This window comes from Coregonus clupeaformis, unplaced genomic scaffold (assembly GCF_020615455.1).
Source record: "Coregonus clupeaformis isolate EN_2021a unplaced genomic scaffold, ASM2061545v1 scaf0188, whole genome shotgun sequence".
NCBI classification, from domain to species: Eukaryota; Metazoa; Chordata; class Actinopteri; order Salmoniformes; family Salmonidae; genus Coregonus; species Coregonus clupeaformis.
The window spans coordinates 174014-192301 of record NW_025533643.1 but is presented as its reverse complement, the minus strand read 5'-3'; the positions used below and the strand labels follow the sequence as shown (position 1 = coordinate 192301).

Genomic DNA, 18288 nt, shown 5'->3' with positions numbered 1-18288 from the left:
TCTGACCTCCTCCCTATAGGCTGTCTCATCGTTTTCGGTGATCAGGCCTACCACTGTTGTGTCGTCGGCAAACGTAATGATGGTGTTGGAGTCGTGCCTGGCCATGCAGTCATGAGTGAACAGGGAGTACAGGAGGGGACTGAGAACGCACCCGAGGGGCCCCCGTGTTGAGGATCAGTGTGGCAGATGTGTTGTTACCTACCCTTACCACCTGGGGGCGGTTCGTCAGGAAGTCCAGGATCCAGTTGTGTTGAACGGTGAGCTGTAGTCAATGAATAGCATTCTCACATACAGTGGGGAGAACAAGTATTTGATACACTGCCGATTTTGCAGGTTTTCCTACTTACACAGCATGTAGAGGTCTGTAATTTTTATCATAGGTACACTTCAACTGTGAGAGACGGAATCTAAAACAAAAATCCCGAAAATCACATTGTATGATTTTTAAATAATTAATTTGCATTTTATTGCATGACATAAGTATTTGATCACCTACCAACCAGTAAGAATTCCGGCTCTCACAGACCTGTTAGTTTTTCTTTAAGAAGCCCTCCTGTTCTCCACTCATTACCTGTTTGAACTCGTTACCTGTATAAAAGACACCTGTCCACACACTCAATCAAACAGACTCCAACCTCTCCACAATGGCCAAGACCAGAGAGCTGTGTAAGGACATCAGGGATAAAATTGTAGACCTGCACAAGGCTGGGATGGGCTACAGGACAATAGGCAAGCAGCTTGGTGAGAAGGCAACAACTGTTGGCGCAATTATTAGAAAATGGAAGAAGTTCAAGATGACGGTCAATCACACTCGGTCTGGGGCTCCATGCAAGATCTCACCTCGTGGGGCATCAATGATCATGAGGAAGGTGAGGGATCAGTCAGAACTACATGGCAGAACCTGGCCAATGACCTGAAGAGAGCTGGGACCACAGTCTCAAAGAAAACCATTAGTAACACACTACGCCGTCATGGATAAAAATCCTGCAGCGCACGCAAGGTCCCCCTGCTCAAGCCAGCGCATGTCCAGGCCCGTCTGAAGTTTGCCAATGACCATCTGGATGATCCAGAGGAGGAATGGGGAAGGTCATGTGGTCTGATGAGACAAAAATAGAGCTTTTTGGTCTAAACTCCACTCGCCGTGTTTGGAGGAAGAAGAAGGATGAGTACAACCCCAAGAACACCATCCCAACCGTGAAGCATGGAGGTGGAAACATCATTCTTTGGGGATGCTTTTCTGCAAAGGGGACAGGACGACTGCACCGTATTGAGGGGAGGATGGATGGGGCCATGTATCGCGAGATCTTGGCCAACAACCTCCTTCCCTCAGTAAGAGCATTGAAGATGGGTCGTGGCTGGGTCTTCCAGCATGACAACGACCCGAAACACACAGCCAGGGCAACTAAGGAGTGGCTCCGTAAGAAGCATCTCAAGGTCCTGGAGTGGCCTAGCCAGTCTCCAGACCTGAACCCAATAGAACATATTTGGAGGGAGCTGAAAGTCCGTATTGCCCAGCGACAGTCCCGAAACCTGAAGGATCTGGAGAAGGTCTGTATGGAGGAGTGGGCCAAAATCCCTGCTGCAGTGTGTGCAAACCTGGTCAAGACCTACAGGAAACGTATGATCTCTGTAATTGCAAACAAAGGTTTCCGTACCAAATATTAAGTTCTGCTTTTCTGATGTATCGAATACTTATGTCATGCAATAAAATGCAAATTAATTACTTAAAAATCATACAATGTGATTTTCTGGATTTTTGTTTTAGATTCCGTCTCTCACAGCTGAAGTGTACCTATGATAAAAATTACAGACCTCTACATGCTTTGTAAGTAGGACAACCTGCAAAATCGGCAGTGTATCAAATACTTAGTCAGCCACCAATTGTGCAAGTTCTCCCACTTAAAAAGATGAGAGAGGCCTGTAATTTTCATAGGTACACGTCAACTATGACAGACAAATTGAGAATTTCTTTTCCAGAAAATCACATTGTAGGATTTTTAATGAATTTATTTGCAAATTATGGTGGAAAATAAGTATTTGGTCACCTACAAACAAGCAAGATTTCTGGCTCTCACAGACCTGTAACTTCTTCTTTAAGAGGCTCCTCTGTCCTCCACTCGTTACCTGTATTAATGGCACCTTTTTGAACTTGTTATCAGTATAAAAGACACCTGTCCACAACCTCAAACAGTCACACTCCAAACTCCACTATGGCCAAGACCAAAGAGCTGTCAAAGGACACCAGAAACAAAATTGTAGACCTGCACCAGGCTGGGAAGACTGAATCTGCAATAGGTAAGCAGCTTGGTTTGAAGAAATCAACTGTGGGAGCAATTATTAGGAAATGGAAGACATACAAGACCACTGATAATCTCCCTCGATCTGGGGCTCCACGCAAGATCTCACCCCGTGGGGTCAAAATTATCACAAGAACGGTGAGCAAAAATCCCAGAACCACACGGGGGGGACCTAGTGAATGACCTGCAGAGAGCTGGGACCAAAGTAACAAAGCCTACCATCAGTAACACACTACGCCGCCAGGGACTCAAATCCTGCAGTGCCAGACGTGTCCCCCTGCTTAAGCCAGTACATGTCCAGGCCCGTCTGAAGTTTGCTAGAGTGCATTTGGATGATCCAGAAGAGGATTGGGAGAATGTCATATGGTCAGATGAAACCAAAATATAACTTTTTGGTAAAAACTCAACTCGTCGTGTTTGGAAGACAAAGAATGCTGAGTTGCATCCAAAGAACACCATACCTACTGTGAAGCATGGGGGTGGAAACATCATGCTTTGGGGCTGTTTTTCTGCAAAGGGACCAGGACGACTGATCCGTGTAAAGGAAAGAATGAATGGGGCCATGTATCGTGAGATTTTGAGTGAAAACCTCCTTCCATCAGCAAGGACATTGAAGATGAAACGTGGCTGGGTCTTTCAGCATGACAATGATCCCAAACACACCGCCCGGGCAACGAAGGAGTGGCTTCGTAAGAAGCATTTCAAGGTCCTGGAGTGGCCTAGCCAGTCTCCAGATCTCAACCCCATAGAAAATCTTTGGAGGGAGTTGAAAGTCCGTGTTGCCCAGCGACAGCCCCAAAACATCACTGCTCTAGAGGAGATCTGCATGGAGGAATGGGCCAAAATACCAGCAACAGTGTGTGAAAACCTTGTGAAGACTTACAGAAAACGTTTGACCTGTATCATTGTCAACAAAGGGTATATAACAAAGTATTGAGAAACTTTTGTTATTGACCAAATACTTATTTTCCACCATAATTTGCAAATAAATTCATAAAAAATCCTACAATGTGATTTTCTGGATTTTTCTTCCTAATTTTGTCTGTCATAGTTGACGTGTACCTATGATGAAAATTACAGGCCTCTCTCATCTTTTTAAGTGGGAGAACTTGCACAATTGGTGGCTGACTAAATACTTTTTTCCCCCACTGTATACAGTACCAGTCAAAAGTTTGGACACACCTACTCATTCAAGGGTTTTTCTTTATTTTTACTATTGTCTACATTGTAGAATAATAGTGAAGATATCAAAACTATGAAATAACACATATGGAATCATGTAGTAACCAAAAAAGTGTTAAACAAATCAAAATATATTTTATATTTGAGATTCTTCAAAGTTGCCACCCTTTGCCTTGATGACAGCTTTGCATACTCTTGGCATTCTCTCAACCAGCTTCATGAGGTAATCACCTGGAATTTATTTTCTCTTGTGAGATAAAACAGCACTTATTAAAAGTGCCTGAGGCCCTCTTTTCTCCCTCCCTCCCTCTACTCCTGAAGGGTGGTTGGCTCTATTCTCCTCTGAAACTGGAGCGAGCAATCATCCCCCCAGGCACGGCTACAGCGGACAGAGAAGCCATTCCCTCCCTCCTTCCATTCCTCTCTTTTTATTATCTCTTTCAGGATCTCAAACATACAGTAGACACTACCCACGCCCCGACTCTAGCCAGAGTGAAAACCCCAGCAAGACTCTCACCCCATCCAACCCGATGGGGAGGAGGTCAGACACCTGGAAGTGTGGTGCCAGGACATCAACCTCTCCCTCTAGGAATTATGGTGCCAGGACATCAACCTCTCCCTCTACGTGATCAAGACAAAGGAAATGATCGTGGACTACAGGAAAAGGAGGGCCGAGCATGCCCCCATTCTCATCGACGGGGCTGTAATGGAGCAGGTTGAGAGCTTCAAGTTCCTTGGTGTCCACATCACCAACAAACTATCATGGTCCAAACACACCAAGACAGTCGTGAAAAGGGCACGACAACGCCTATTCCCCCTCAGGAGACTGAAAAGGTTTGGCATGGGTCCTCAGATCCTCAAAAAGTTATACAGCTGCACCATCGAGAGCATCCTGACTGGTTGCATCACCGCCTGGTATGGCAACTGCTTGGCCTCCGACCGCAAGGTGCTACAGAGGGTAGTGCGTACGGCCCAGTACATCACTGGGGCCAAGCTTCCTGCCATCCAGGACCTCTATACCAGGCGGTGTCAGAGGAAGGACCTAGAAATTGTCAAAGACTCCAGCCACCCTAGTCATAGACTGTTCTCTCTGCTACCGCACAGCAAGCGGTACCGGAGCGCCAAGTCTAGGTCCAAAAGGCTTCTTAACAGCTTCTACCCCCAAGCCATAAGACTGCTGAACAGCTAATCAAATGGTTATCCCGACTATTTGCATTGACCCACCTTTTTTTTTTACGCTGCTGCTACTCGCTGTTTATTATCTATTATCTATGCATAGTCACTTTACCCCTACCTACATGTACATATACCTCAATTACCTCGACTAACCTGTACCCACACACATTGACTCGGTACTGGTACCCCCTGTATACAGCCTCGTTATTGTTATTTTATTGTTGCTCTTTTATTTTTTACTTTAGTTTATTTAGTAAATATTTTTCTTAACTCTTATTTTCTTAAAACTGCATTGTTGGTTAAGAGTTTGTAAGTAAGCATCTACACCTGCTGTATTCGGAAATGTGACAAATACAAATTGATTTGATCTCTGCACCCCCCACCTCCCACACAAACCCTCTCCTCAGTCATTTTTTTACATTTTACATTTGAGTCATTTAGCAGATGCTCTTATCCAGAGCGACTTACAGTTAGTGAGTGCATACATTTTTCATACTGTCCCCCCGTGGGAAATGAACCCACAACCCTGGCGTTGCAAGCGCCATGCTCTACCAACTGAGCTACAGGGGACGAACTCTGCATCCCCCGTCCCACAACCCTTATAACCTCTAAACATACTAACCCACCCATGTAACGTCACTAATATATGCAGGGGTGAAGGTAGATGTCATTTCTTCCTATGTGTGCATGCATAAAAACATTTTATGGGCCTAATTATAGAATTACATATACAATACCTATTAATTCAATAGGATCTATGTGTGTCTAGTCGTAAACATTTGTCATTTATTTAACTTTTAAAATGCATTACCTTTTATTGTTGCATAAACACAACCACTCATGATGTTTTCATCTGATTGTCAAACAATCACTTCAAAGGGCTCCTTCACTAGGCTACCCGCACACATTCATCCACTCGCAACAAATGTCCAGCCTCCAACCAGTGGTGAATGGAAAGAGACATCTGCTACACAAAACACCAATGAGTGTAATGACATTTGGCGATTGTCATGAGGCCAGAATTTATGTGTCCACTGCTCTCCGCGCACATCTCGGTGTCGGGCACTAATCTCTACCTTGGCAAAATGTCTGTGTTCTCGTTGAACCACATGGCATTTTGGAGCGTAGGCTATACCACCCGTTTTCAAGTCCATTCAGTCATTAGTCAAGCCTCTGACATGCTGTATTGATAAATAATGGTAAATAATGGTGTAATAGGCTACCGTTTCCTTTTGTTTTCATTATTGTGATGGGCTCATGTTTTACTGGTAGAGCACATCCCCACTATTTATTTAGACCGTACCACCTTACTTTCAACCCTGAATATAATTATGTTCATATGATTGTTTACATACAACTCCCCTTGCTAGCACATCCCCTGGCTTACATCAACACTACACTATAGCATTGTCATACTTACTACTGGCTAAGTAAGGCCTACTAAGTGTATGACTACTGGCTAAGTAAGGCCCACTAACTGTATGACTACTGGCTAAGTGAGGCCTACTAACTGTATGACTACTGGCTAAGTAAGGCCTACTAACTGTATGACTACTGGCTAAGTAAGGCCTACTAACTGTATGACTACTGGCTAAGTAAGGCATACTAACTGTATGACTACTGGCTGAGTAAGGCCTACTAACTGTATGACTACTGGCTAAGTAAGGCCTACTAACTGTATGACTACTGGCTAAGTAAGGCCCACTAACTGTATGACTACTGGCTAAGTAAGGCCTACTAACTGTATGACTACTGGCAAAGTAAGGCCTACTAACTGTATGACTACTGGCTAAGTAAGGCCTACTAACTGTATAACTACTGGCTAAGTAAGGCCTACTAACTGTATGACTACTGGCTAAGTAAGGCCTACTAACTGTATGACTACTGGCTAAGTAAGGCCTACTAACTGTATGACTACTGGCTAAGTAAGGCCTACTAAGTGTATGACTACTGGCTAAGTAAGGCCTACTAACTGTATAACTACTGGCTAAGTAAGGCTAACTAACTGTATGACTACTGGCTAAGTAAGGCCTACTAACTGTATGACTACTGGCTAAGTAAGGCCTACTAACTGTATGACTACTGGCTAAGTAAGGCCTACTAACTATTACTACTGGCTAAGTAAGGCCTACTAACTGTATGACTACTGGCTACGTAAGGCCTACTAACTGTATGACTACTGGCTAAGTAAGGCCTACTAACTGTATTACTACTGGCTAAGTAAGGCCTACTAACTGTATGACTACTGGCTAAGTAAGGCCTACTAACTGTATGACTACTGGCTAAGTAAGGCCTACTAACTGTATGACTACTGGCTAAGTAAGGCCTACTAACTGTATAACTACTGGCTAAGTAAGGCCTACTAACTGTATGACTACTGGCTAAGTAAGGCCTACTAACTGTATGACTACTGGCTAAGTAAGGCCTACTAACTATTACTACTGGCTAAGTAAGGCCTACTAACTGTATAACTACTGGCTAAGTAAGGCCTACTAACTGTATTACTACTGGCTAAGTAAGGCCTACTAACTGTATGACTACTGGCTAAGTAAGGCCTACTAACTGTATAACTACTGGCTAAGTAAGGCTAACTAACTGTATGACTACTGGCTAAGTAAGGCCTACTAACTGTATGACTACTGGCTAAGTAAGGCCTACTAACTGTATGACTACTGGCTAAGTAAGGCCTACTAACTATTACTACTGGCTAAGTAAGGCCTACTAACTGTATGACTACTGGCTACGTAAGGCCTACTAACTGTATGACTACTGGCTAAGTAAGGCCTACTAACTGTATTACTACTGGCTAAGTAAGGCCTACTAACTGTATGACTACTGGCTAAGTAAGGCCTACTAACTGTATGACTACTGGCTAAGTAAGGCCTACTAACTGTATGACTACTGGCTAAGTAAGGCCTACTAACTGTATAACTACTGGCTAAGTAAGGCCTACTAACTGTATGACTACTGGCTAAGTAAGGCCTACTAACTGTATGACTACTGGCTAAGTAAGGCCTACTAACTATTACTACTGGCTAAGTAAGGCCTACTAACTGTATAACTACTGGCTAAGTAAGGCCTACTAACTGTATTACTACTGGCTAAGTAAGGCCTACTAACTGTATGACTACTGGCTAAGTAAGGCCTACTAACTGTATGACTACTGGCTAAGTAAGGCCTACTAACTGTATGACTACTGGCTAAGTAAGGCCTACTAACTGTATAACTACTGGCTAAGTAAGGCCTACTAACTGTATGACTACTGGCTAAGTAAGGCCTACTAACTGTATGACTACTGGCTAAGTAAGGCCTACTAACTGTATGACTACTGGCTAAGTAAGGCCTACTAACTGTATGACTACTGGCTAAGTAAGGCCTACTAACTGTATAACTACTGGCTAAGTAAGGCCTACTAACTGTATGACTACTGGCTAAGTAAGGCCTACTAACTGTATGACTACTGGCTAAGTAAGGCCTACTAACTGTATGACTACTGGCTAAGTAAGGCCTACTAACTGTATGACTACTGGCTAAGTAAGGCCTACTAACTGTATGACTACTGGCTAAGTAAGGCCTACTAACTATTACTACTGGCTAAGTAAGCCCTACTAACTGTATGACTACTGGCTAAGTAAGGCCTACTAACTGTATGACTACTGGCTAAGTAAGGCCTACTAACTATTACTACTGGCTAAGTAAGGCCTACTAACTGTATGACTACTGGCTAAGTAAGGCCTACTAACTGTATGACTACTGGCTAAGTAAGGCCTACTAACTGTATGACTACTGGCTAAGTAAGGCCTACCAACTGTATTACTTCTGGCTAAGTAAGGCCTACTAAGTGTATGACTACTGGCTAAGTAAGGCCTACTAACTGTATTACTACTGGCTAAGTAAGGCCTACTAACTGTATGACTACTGGCTAAGTAAGGCCTACTAACTGTATGACTACTGGCTAAGTAAGGCCTACTAAGTGTATGACTACTGGCTAAGTAAGGCCTACTAACTGTTACTACTGGCTAAGTAAGGCCTACTAACTATTACTACTGGCTAAGTAAGGCCTACTAACTGTATGACTACTGGCTAAGTAAGGCCTACTAACTGTATGACTACTGGCTAAGTAAGGCCTACTAACTGTATGACTACTGGCTAAGTAAGGCCTACTAACTGTATGACTACTGGCTAAGTAAGGCCTACCAACTGTATTACTTCTGGCTAAGTAAGGCCTACTAAGTGTATGACTACTGGCTAAGTAAGGCCTACTAACTGTATTACTACTGGCTAAGTAAGGCCTACTAACTGTATGACTACTGGCTAAGTAAGGCCTACTAACTGTATGACTACTGGCTAAGTAAGGCCTACTAAGTGTATGACTACTGGCTAAGTAAGGCCTACTAACTGTATGACTACTGGCTAAGTAAGGCCTACTAACTGCATGACTACTGGCTAAGTAAGGCCTACTAACTGCATGACTACTGGCTAAGTAAGGCCTACTAACTATTACTACTGGCTTTGTAAGGCCTACTAACTGTATGACTACTGGCTAAGTAAGGCCTACTAACTGTACTACTACTGGCTAAGTAAGGCCTACTAACTATTACTACTGGCTAAGTAAGGCCTACTAACTGTATGACTACTGGCTAAGTAAGGCCTACCAACTGTATTACTTCTGGCTAAGTAAGGCCTACTAAGTGTATGACTACTGGCTAAGTAAGGCCTACTAACTGTATGACTACTGGCTAAGTAAGGCCTACTAACTGTATGACTACTGGCTAAGTAAGGCCTACTAACTGTATGACTACTGGCTAAGTAAGGCCTACTAAGTGTATGACTACTGGCTAAGTAAGGCCTACTAACTGTATGACTACTGGCTAAGTAAGGCCTACTAACTGCATGACTACTGGCTAAGTAAGGCCTACTAACTGCATGACTACTGGCTAAGTAAGGCCTACTAACTGTATGACTACTGGCTAAGTAAGGCCTACTAACTGTACTACTACTGGCTAAGTAAGGCCTACTAACTATTACTACTGGCTAAGTAAGGCCTACTAACTGTATGACTACTGGCTAAGTAAGGCCTACTAACTGTATGACTACTGGCTAAGTAAGGCCTACTAACTGTATGACTACTGGCTAAGTAAGGCCTACTAAGTGTATGACTACTGGCTAAGTAAGGCCTACTAACTGTATGACTACTGGCTAAGTAAGGCCTACTAACTGCATGACTACTGGCTAAGTAAGGCCTACTAACTGCATGACTACTGGCTAAGTAAGGCCTACTAACTGTATGACTACTGGCTAAGTAAGGCCTACTAACTGTACTACTACTGGCTAAGTAAGGCCTACTAACTATTACTACTGGCTAAGTAAGGCCTACTAACTGTATGACTACTGGCTAAGTAAGGCCTACTAACTGTACTACTACTGGCTAAGTAAGGCCTACTAACTATTACTACTGGCTAAGTAAGGCCTACTAACTGTATGACTACTGGCTAAGTAAGGCCTACTAACTATTACTACTGGCTAAGTAAGGCCTACTAACTATTACTACTGGCTAAGTAAGGCCTACTAACTGTATGACTACTGGCTAAGTAAGGCCTACTAACTGTATGACTACTGGCTAAGTAAGGCCTACTAACTGTATGACTACTGGCTAAGTAAGGCCTACTAACTGTATGACTACTGGCTTAGTAAGGCCTACTAACTGTATTACTACTGGCTAAGTAAGGCCTACTAACTGTATGACTACTGGCTAAGTAAGGCATACTAACTGTATGACTACTGGCTAAGTAAGGCCTACTAACTGTATGACTACTGGCTAAGTAAGGCCTACTAACTGTATTCTTATCACAACAAATTATTCTGTACTCCTACCTTCTTATTGCTCTCTGTCTCTGCTCCCTTCTCGTCCCTTTCTCTCTTATTTTTCGTCTCTTTCCCTTCCTTTCTGACCTTCTCATTCTCTTTCTTCTTTTTTTTCACAGTCTGTCTCACCTTCCCTTGATCTGTTTCCTTACTGGGTTGGTCTTCCTCCTTACTCTTCAGCTTTTTCTTCTCCTTTGCTCCCTCTTTACCTTGCTGTTGTTGGGGAACCCCTTGATCTGCAGCCATCGCTTTTTCTGTATCTGGCATCTTCTTCTTTCCTTCTTTCTTCATCCGTTCTCCTCTTTTCTTCTCTAACCCAGAGGCCTTACCCTTGTCCTTGCTCTCTACTCCTCTCTCTCCTTCACCTGTTTCTGCACCTGATCCTCCTGACTTCTCTCCTACCTTAATGTTTATCTCCTTATTTCCACCCCCCTCTCCTTTCCACTTATTGTCACTCTTTTCCACCTCTCCATTCTCTCCACGCCCTGGCTTCTTCTCACCGGGCACCAGCGGGGCAAACTTTGTCTTCTTTTTCTGACCTGTAATGTTACCAAAGACATGTCATGATGCAGTCTATGTAAACATGTGGACACATCCAAAGCTAGCCAAGTTAGCGATGTAATTAGATATTTAATTAACTGCTAGCAAATTAGCTAGCTAGTTCCCTAAAGTTAGCAACAATCCTCGACTAACTTAGCTAGCTAGCCAAAGGACTAACGACGTTAACGTAGCTAAACGGATAACTATCTATCTAGCAAGCTGGCTAACGTTAGCTAGCAAGCAAACTAGCTAACTAGATGCAGACAGTAGCAAAAGTTATAATAGCTAGCTAGCGTCACACTGGCCAGCTAACATCATTGTCGCTCGTAGCTAGCTAACGTTGGATATTTACCCCCAACGACTTCCATTTTCCTTAAGTGAGATGTATCTTTGGTGTAGATCGCCTTTCCGGTTGAAGACTGGTATATATATCCGATTTAACCTAAGTAGCTGTTAAGTTTTGTATTGTGAAAGTCGTCGTTTATCTCTGTCGTCGTGTGAGGTGGTTTTGTGTAGCTAGCTAGCACTGCAATTGTTGACTGGCCTCGCGACGGGTTTTTACCGCCACTTCTGAGAACCAGTTCTCTATTGGCCAGTGGTCTCTATGGCCCACTCTGTGGATGTTGCTATGCTTCGTAGTTTTGCTAGTTTCATGGGACTATGGTGACTGGATGGGTTTAGCAAAGGGCTACATTTTCCGAGTTAGGTAACTTTTCAACCCGTTGTGTGCAAATAGTTCACTGTGTCGGGATGTATCCTGGCAGGTATTGAAAAAATACATTACCCATAAGCCGTGTTCCTTTACACATGGGCGAGATGTTGGGAGGGGAGGGGAGTGGGGGAGGGGAACCGCTTAATATAAGACAGCTCTTTGTTGTCTATCGTTACCAAATATGCTCCCTTTTATACTATTGTCTGGTTGTACTGATGGGGGTATTCATAGACTATCTGCAGTCAAATATAGTTTTCGCTAACTGCCTTCTTGTTGACATGGGCTGGGGGGTGTCCGTTTCAGATTCCTGTTCTGTCGCTAACAAACAACTTCCTCGACACGCACAGACCGAACTAACACGCATCTGAGTGGTTCAGTCGGTGTCTGTATCAAATATAGCGTTGATTAACATAATTTTAAACGTTTATTGGACTAAATGACACGCCAAAATCGATGAGTTGACAATTCTGACAGGCAGAGGCGGGGATACCTCTCCTAAGGGGGGCGGGACAGAGTACTCTTTCCAAGCCGATGCGAGGATCCCATTGGTCACTTTGAGGAGGACGGGCACCAGAAAGAACAGCTATTGGTCGGATAGTATGTCGCCCATGGCGCGTGTGTTTGCAGGGGCATATAAAGAGCGTGGCTCCGCTGAAACTCAGCGATAAATAGCTAAGCTCAAGCAGTTGCAGAAACGTTTCAGAGTTTAGAGAGAGAACGCAGTAGCTTACATACATATATATACACACACACACACACAGATAGCTGATCAGACAGGACGACATTTTTTAAATGATTTGACACAATTGATATTTTTTTTTTCGGAAAGGGTCTCTTGTAGGTGTTATGATTTCGATCCGTTTGTGTACTTTAATAGGAAGTGCATGAGGTCAGGTTTACTCGCTGTAGGAAAACGTTAGGAAACCTCTCGCTAAGTCAGTTAATGGGTGGATTTTTGTTGTCTTTTTTAAAGCGTTCAGTGTCTCTCTCGGGGGAGGGAGCCGCCGTGGAGAGAGAAGGCGGGGAGAGAGAGCAGCTTCGGTCGGGGAGGGCAGTGTGTGTGTGTGTATGAGGGGGATGGCCGTTCGGCTGTCACTCACTGTGCGTGGCTGAGCGCTTTTCCACGCAGCTGGCGCTCCTGCTGAGTTATTCATGAGATTGAGTGACGACTGAATCCGAGGGGCGTGTTTATGCACATTAGGTGTTATATTTCAATACGCGGGAGGCGGAGCCCCGCACGGCACGTACAGGGGGAGTGTGGCGTTAAGAGAACTCGCAAAGCTCCCACTCACTCACACACACCGCTCACAGAGCTTGGCCTGTTAGATAGTTTGGCTGTGCACCTTATCTCTGTCTAGGCGTGAGAGCAGCGTGAGTAGAGACTGACATTCAGAGAGAGAGAATGATACACCGCTCAGCTTAACTGACTGACTGCCTGAGAGAGTTGTGAGACCACAGGAGGAAGAGACATTCTGCGGAGTAAGTAACAGGAACAGGTTTGGAGGGAAGTGTTTCATAGTGCACTACTTTTGACCAGAGCCCTATTTGTGGCAGCTTGACTCTGGTCTAAAGTAGTGCACTATATAGGGAATAGGGTGCCATTTGGGATGTAACCTTAGATCTGCTGTGTTTTTTTTATCTGGTGTGTAAATGACCCCTAACTCCTCCCACTTCCTGTCTGTAGATCGATGCCATTGGCCGAGGTGCCTGAGGCCCCTCCCACAGGAAAAATATGATCAGGATGTCATTGGAAAAAGAGACTGTTCTACCGCGTGATGGGCGGGGCGACGCTGCTGTCCCAGAAGGCCCTGCGTCAGGAGGAGAGGGGGGAGTGGACAGGGTGGGTGGGATAATGATGGCCCCTCACCCTCCCTGTCTGGGACCAACCGGATTCACCGGCAGCGTGGTTCTAACGGAACAGCCACACCCCCACGGCCCCAAACCAAGAAGTACACACCCCCTAAAGACCAAAAACGGCCTTCAGCCCCCCCCCAACAACCCCCAGGTCTTGCCTCCAGGACAGCAGCGAATGGGGAAGAGGCGCTACTCCCTGGGCGGCAGCTTCAAGCACCCGGGCTTCGGGAAGCGTCGTCGTCGTGCCAACAGTGACAGTCAATCAGACCCCGTCCTTCCCTCCAACTTCCTGTTGGGCGGGAACATCTTCGACCCGCTGAACCTCAACTCTCTATTGGACGAGGATGTGAGCCGCGCGCTGAACGCCGAGACGCCCAAGTCCTCGCCCCTACCGGCCCGGGCCAGAGACCCTGTAGAGATCCTGGTACCGCGTGACATCACAGACCCCCTGAACCTGAAGAGTGGGGGAGGAGAAGGGGAAGAGGGGGGAGGGGTGCTGGTCTCCCCCATCAAAAACAGGAAGAGACACCGCAACCGTCACCACGGGGGAGGAGGAGGGGGGGCGCAGCCCGAACCCCCCACACATGCTGAGGGGTCAAAGGTAGAAGCTGGGGGTGATTCAGGGACAGGAGGTGAGGTGTTAGCTCTAGCGTCTGTGCCTCTGTTCCCTGTTAGTGGTGCGTTAGCTGCAGTACCGGAGGCTTCCAGAGAGGGCAGTGTAGTGCCACAGTCTCCTCTGCCCTACGAACTCAACACCTCCATCAACTGTCGGGACGAGGTAGTCCCGCCCATTCTGCCCCGGAGACACACACACCCGCCGCTTGGATCTGCCTCTAAACCCCGTCCCCATGGCGACGGCGGCCATCGGCAGCGTAAACGGAGGCGTACCACCTCGATGAGGTCGGACCATTCGTCGGTCACTCCAACCCCCGCCCTCGCCACTGCCCCACCCAACACCTTCCACACCCCGCTGGTGCCAGGGTCAGGCCTCAGAGGTCAGAGGTCAGGGTCAGCGGTGGGAGGTCAGCAGCAGCCCCAGAGCTCCTTCCGCCACAATCCCCAGAAGAAGAAAAACCGGTTCCAGCACGGCAACTACAGCCGTTACTATGGCTTCCACGGTTACTACGGTTACCGTGACGGGCAGGTGGGGCGGTTCCAGGACCCTCGTCTGGGCCTGCTTCGACCCGATTGGTTCAGAGGGAAGACAGTGCTGGACATTGGCTGCAGCACCGGTCACCTGACCCTGGCCATCGCACGTCACTTTAGCCCAGCCCACATCCTGGGTATTGACGTGGACGGGCGGCTGGTGCACGCCGCTAGGCAGAACATTCGCCACTTCCTGTCCGAACAACTCACACAGGACACCAGGGGTAGGGAGGAGGGAAGGGGGGAGAGGGGGAGAGGGGGAGAGCGAGAGAGTAAACAGAAAACAGAGACAGCTGAGCAGAGTGGAGGAAGAACACAGAGCGGAACTAAGATGGCGTCCGGTACGGCTGAGGAGGAGGAGGAGGAGGAGGAGGAGGGCAAGAGGGAGGAGGAGGAGGAGGACAAGAAGGAGGAGGAGGAGGAGGAGGAGGGCAAGAAGGAGATGGAGGAGGAGGAGGGCAAGAAGGAGGAGGAGGGCAAGAAGGAGGAGTGTAGCGCTCTAGAGGAGCTGAAGAGAACCCTGTCGTTGCTGTCGCCCTCTAGTGGCCCCCGGGGTGCAGGTCGCCCCCTCCCTCCGTTCCCCATCTCCTTCAGGGTGTGTCGGGGTCCCATCGCTGCTCCCCCCCTCCTCCCCCCCTACCCCCTGGCCCAAGGAACACCTGGAACCTTCCCCAACAACGTCTCCTTCATGACGGTAAGAGAGAGAGAGAGATGTGTGTGTGTGTGTGTGTGTGTGTGTGTGTGTGTGTGTGTGTGTGTGTGTGTGTGTGTGTGTGTGTGTGTGTGTGTGTGTGTGTGTGTGTGTGTGTGTGTGTGTGTGGTGATATGGAATGTCTAAGGTGGACTTTATGAGCTAATAATTATATATGGGATTTAAGGCTCCTTTCAAAAAACCTGTACAGCAAAGATAGTCTCTCTGTCTGTGTGTGTGTGTGTGTGCTGGAAACCTGATGTTGAATTGCATTTTATTCTATGTTAGGCAGAAATGAGCCAAAATGTTGAATGAAATTATATTTGAATGTACTTTATCGGTTGCCTGTGTGGTTGGTCTTTTTGGAAGCGATGGTAGTGCGTTCAGATTTCTATCACCTGAAGCATATAAACGTGGTCCTCTGTAGCTCAGCTGGTAGAGCACGGCGCTTGGTCCTCTGTAGCTCAGCTGGTAGAGCACGGCGCTTGGTCCTCTGTAGCTCAGCTGGTAGAGCACGGCGCTTGGTCCTCTGGAGCTCAGCTGGTAGGGCACGGCGCTTGGTCCTCTGGAGCTCAGCTGGTAGAGCACGGCGCTTGGTCCTCTGGAGCTCAGCTGGTAGAGCACGGCGCTTGGTCCTCTGGAGCTCAGCTGGTAGAGCACGGCGCTGTGGTCCTCTGTAGCTCAGCTGGTAGAGCACGGCGCTTGGTCCTCTGTAGCTCAGCTGGTAGAGCACGGCGCTTGGTCCTCTGGAGCTCAGCTGGTAGAGCACGGCGCTTGGTCCTCTGGAGCTCAGCTGGTAGAGCACGGCGCTTGGTCCTCTGGAGCTCAGCTGGTAGAGCACGGCGCTTGGTCCTCTGTAGCTCAGCTGGTAGAGCACGGCGCTTGGTCCTCTGTAGCTCAGCTGGTAGAGCACGGCGCTTGGTCCTCTGGAGCTCAGCTGGTAGAGCACGGCGCTTGTAACGCCAGGGTAGTGGGTTCGATCCCCGGGACCACCCATACGTAAAAATGTATGCGCACATGACTGTAAGTCGCTTTGGATAAAAGTGTCTGCTAAATGGCATATTATTATTATTAAACATGGGCAGAACCATGTAAACTATGTATGCATGCGTCTCCTGCATGTAGTCTTATCTTGTGTGCATGCTTCAGGTGACAGAAATCTGAACGCACTACCAGCGCTTTGAAAAGTTGATGTAATTATCCTTTCCTGTGGATATATATTCTCACATTCCTACCTGCAAAAAGACCCAACTGCACGGACAACCGGTAAAGTAAGTTAAAATATAATTTTATTAAACGTTCTGGCTTGTAAAGGTCGTGAGAGGAAACTTTCCTGATTCAAGAGCTCATTTCCGCACAACGTAGAATTCAACGTCGGGTTTCCAGGCAATGTTTCTCTCTCTAAGGCAATTGATATGGAAGTGTGTTTGTGTGTGTGTGTGTGTGTGTGTTTGTGTGTTTGTGTGTGTGTAATCTAAAGTTGAGCTGCTGAACATGTCCTAAGTGAGTTAAATGTGTTGACACACATTTTGAGGCCTACAACCATCACTCCCTGCAACACACGCACATACTTCTCTCATTTTACATTTGAGATTTGAGTCATTTAGCAGAAGCTCTTATCCAGAGCGACTTCCAGTTAGTGAGTGGATACATTATCATCCTGTAGAATAAGACCTCACATCAGCTCTATTCATGGCATTTCGATCTGCAACGTTCGACAACGTCTGGAAACTGAACGTGGCCTTGTATTCTACCCAGTCTCTGTAAGGTCGTGTTTTCTGATGCAGTTTACCACAGATTCAAACTGAATTAGGTCTGTATCGCCTTGTGGTTAGGTCTGTATCGCCTTGTGGTTAGGTCTGTATCGCCTTGTGGTTAGGTCTGTATCGCCTTGTGGTTAGGTCTGTGTGGTTAGGTCTGTATGGTTAGGTCTGTATGGTTAGGTCTGTATGGTTAGGTCTGTATGGTTAGGTCTGTATGGTTAGGTCTGTATGGTTAGGTCTGTGTGGTTAGGTCTGTAAGAGAGGACTACCCAGCTGTGATCGTCAGCCTGTTGGTGTGTGCGTTTGTCTGGAGACAGCTGGAGCGATCCTGTGTTCAATAGGTTGTGTTTTTGTTACTCTCTCACTTTGGATCACTCCCACCCAGGGTTGGGGAGTAACAGATTAATGTAATCTGATTACAAAAAACTACTAATCAGTTGCGTTACCAGCAAAAAATATTGATTGCAGATACTTTGGAAAAACTAGATGATTACTAATTGGATTACTTCAAAAAATTCTGAAAGGGTGTTTGCGAACAAATACACCTTTCTGTTTTCTCAATGACGTTGAATTCAGCTTTGAAAAAAGGCACAAGTTTAAGTTTGTTCCACCTGAGTGAGTCTGACCAAGTCAGAGACCACTATGATGACACACCAAATGATGACCACCAATCAGAGACCACTATGATGACACACCAAATGATGACCACCAATCAGAGACCACTATGATGACACACCAAATGCATTTGATGGATCCTGTTTGTCTTCTTCAGAGGAAAGGAATCCAAACTGAAAGTAATCACATTATGTTACTGAGTTTGGGGAATCCAAAAGTTCCATTACTGATTATAATTTTGGACAGAACTAGTAACTAACGGATTACATTTAGATAGAAGCCTTGCCAGCCCTGCTCCCACCAGTCCAGACTTCCTCTGCCAACTGGCCTCGCTCTCTCCTCCTGTTATTATGCCAGTAGTGCTGGCAGCCACACTCTGTTTTGTGTGTGTGTTTTGACATGGTTGCTGTTTGATGGGTGTGTGTACGATGTGATCATGTCAATATT

General features: G+C 46.3%; 1 protein-coding gene across 1 annotated transcript in view; it reads left to right on the top strand.

The window, feature by feature from the left end:
* Window positions 1-12430: 12430 nt before the first annotated feature.
* The window catches only part of LOC121557868 (7SK snRNA methylphosphate capping enzyme), a 42165-nt gene continuing 36307 nt past the window's right edge, over window positions 12431-18288 (top strand). Inside the window, exons 1-3 of the mRNA XM_045214035.1 lie at window positions 12431-13251; window positions 13457-15139; window positions 15221-15466. Coding sequence (XP_045069970.1) covers window positions 13505-15139; window positions 15221-15466 — 1881 coding nt within the window. The 5' untranslated portion in view covers window positions 12431-13251; window positions 13457-13504. The remainder of the gene's footprint in view (window positions 13252-13456; window positions 15140-15220; window positions 15467-18288) is intronic.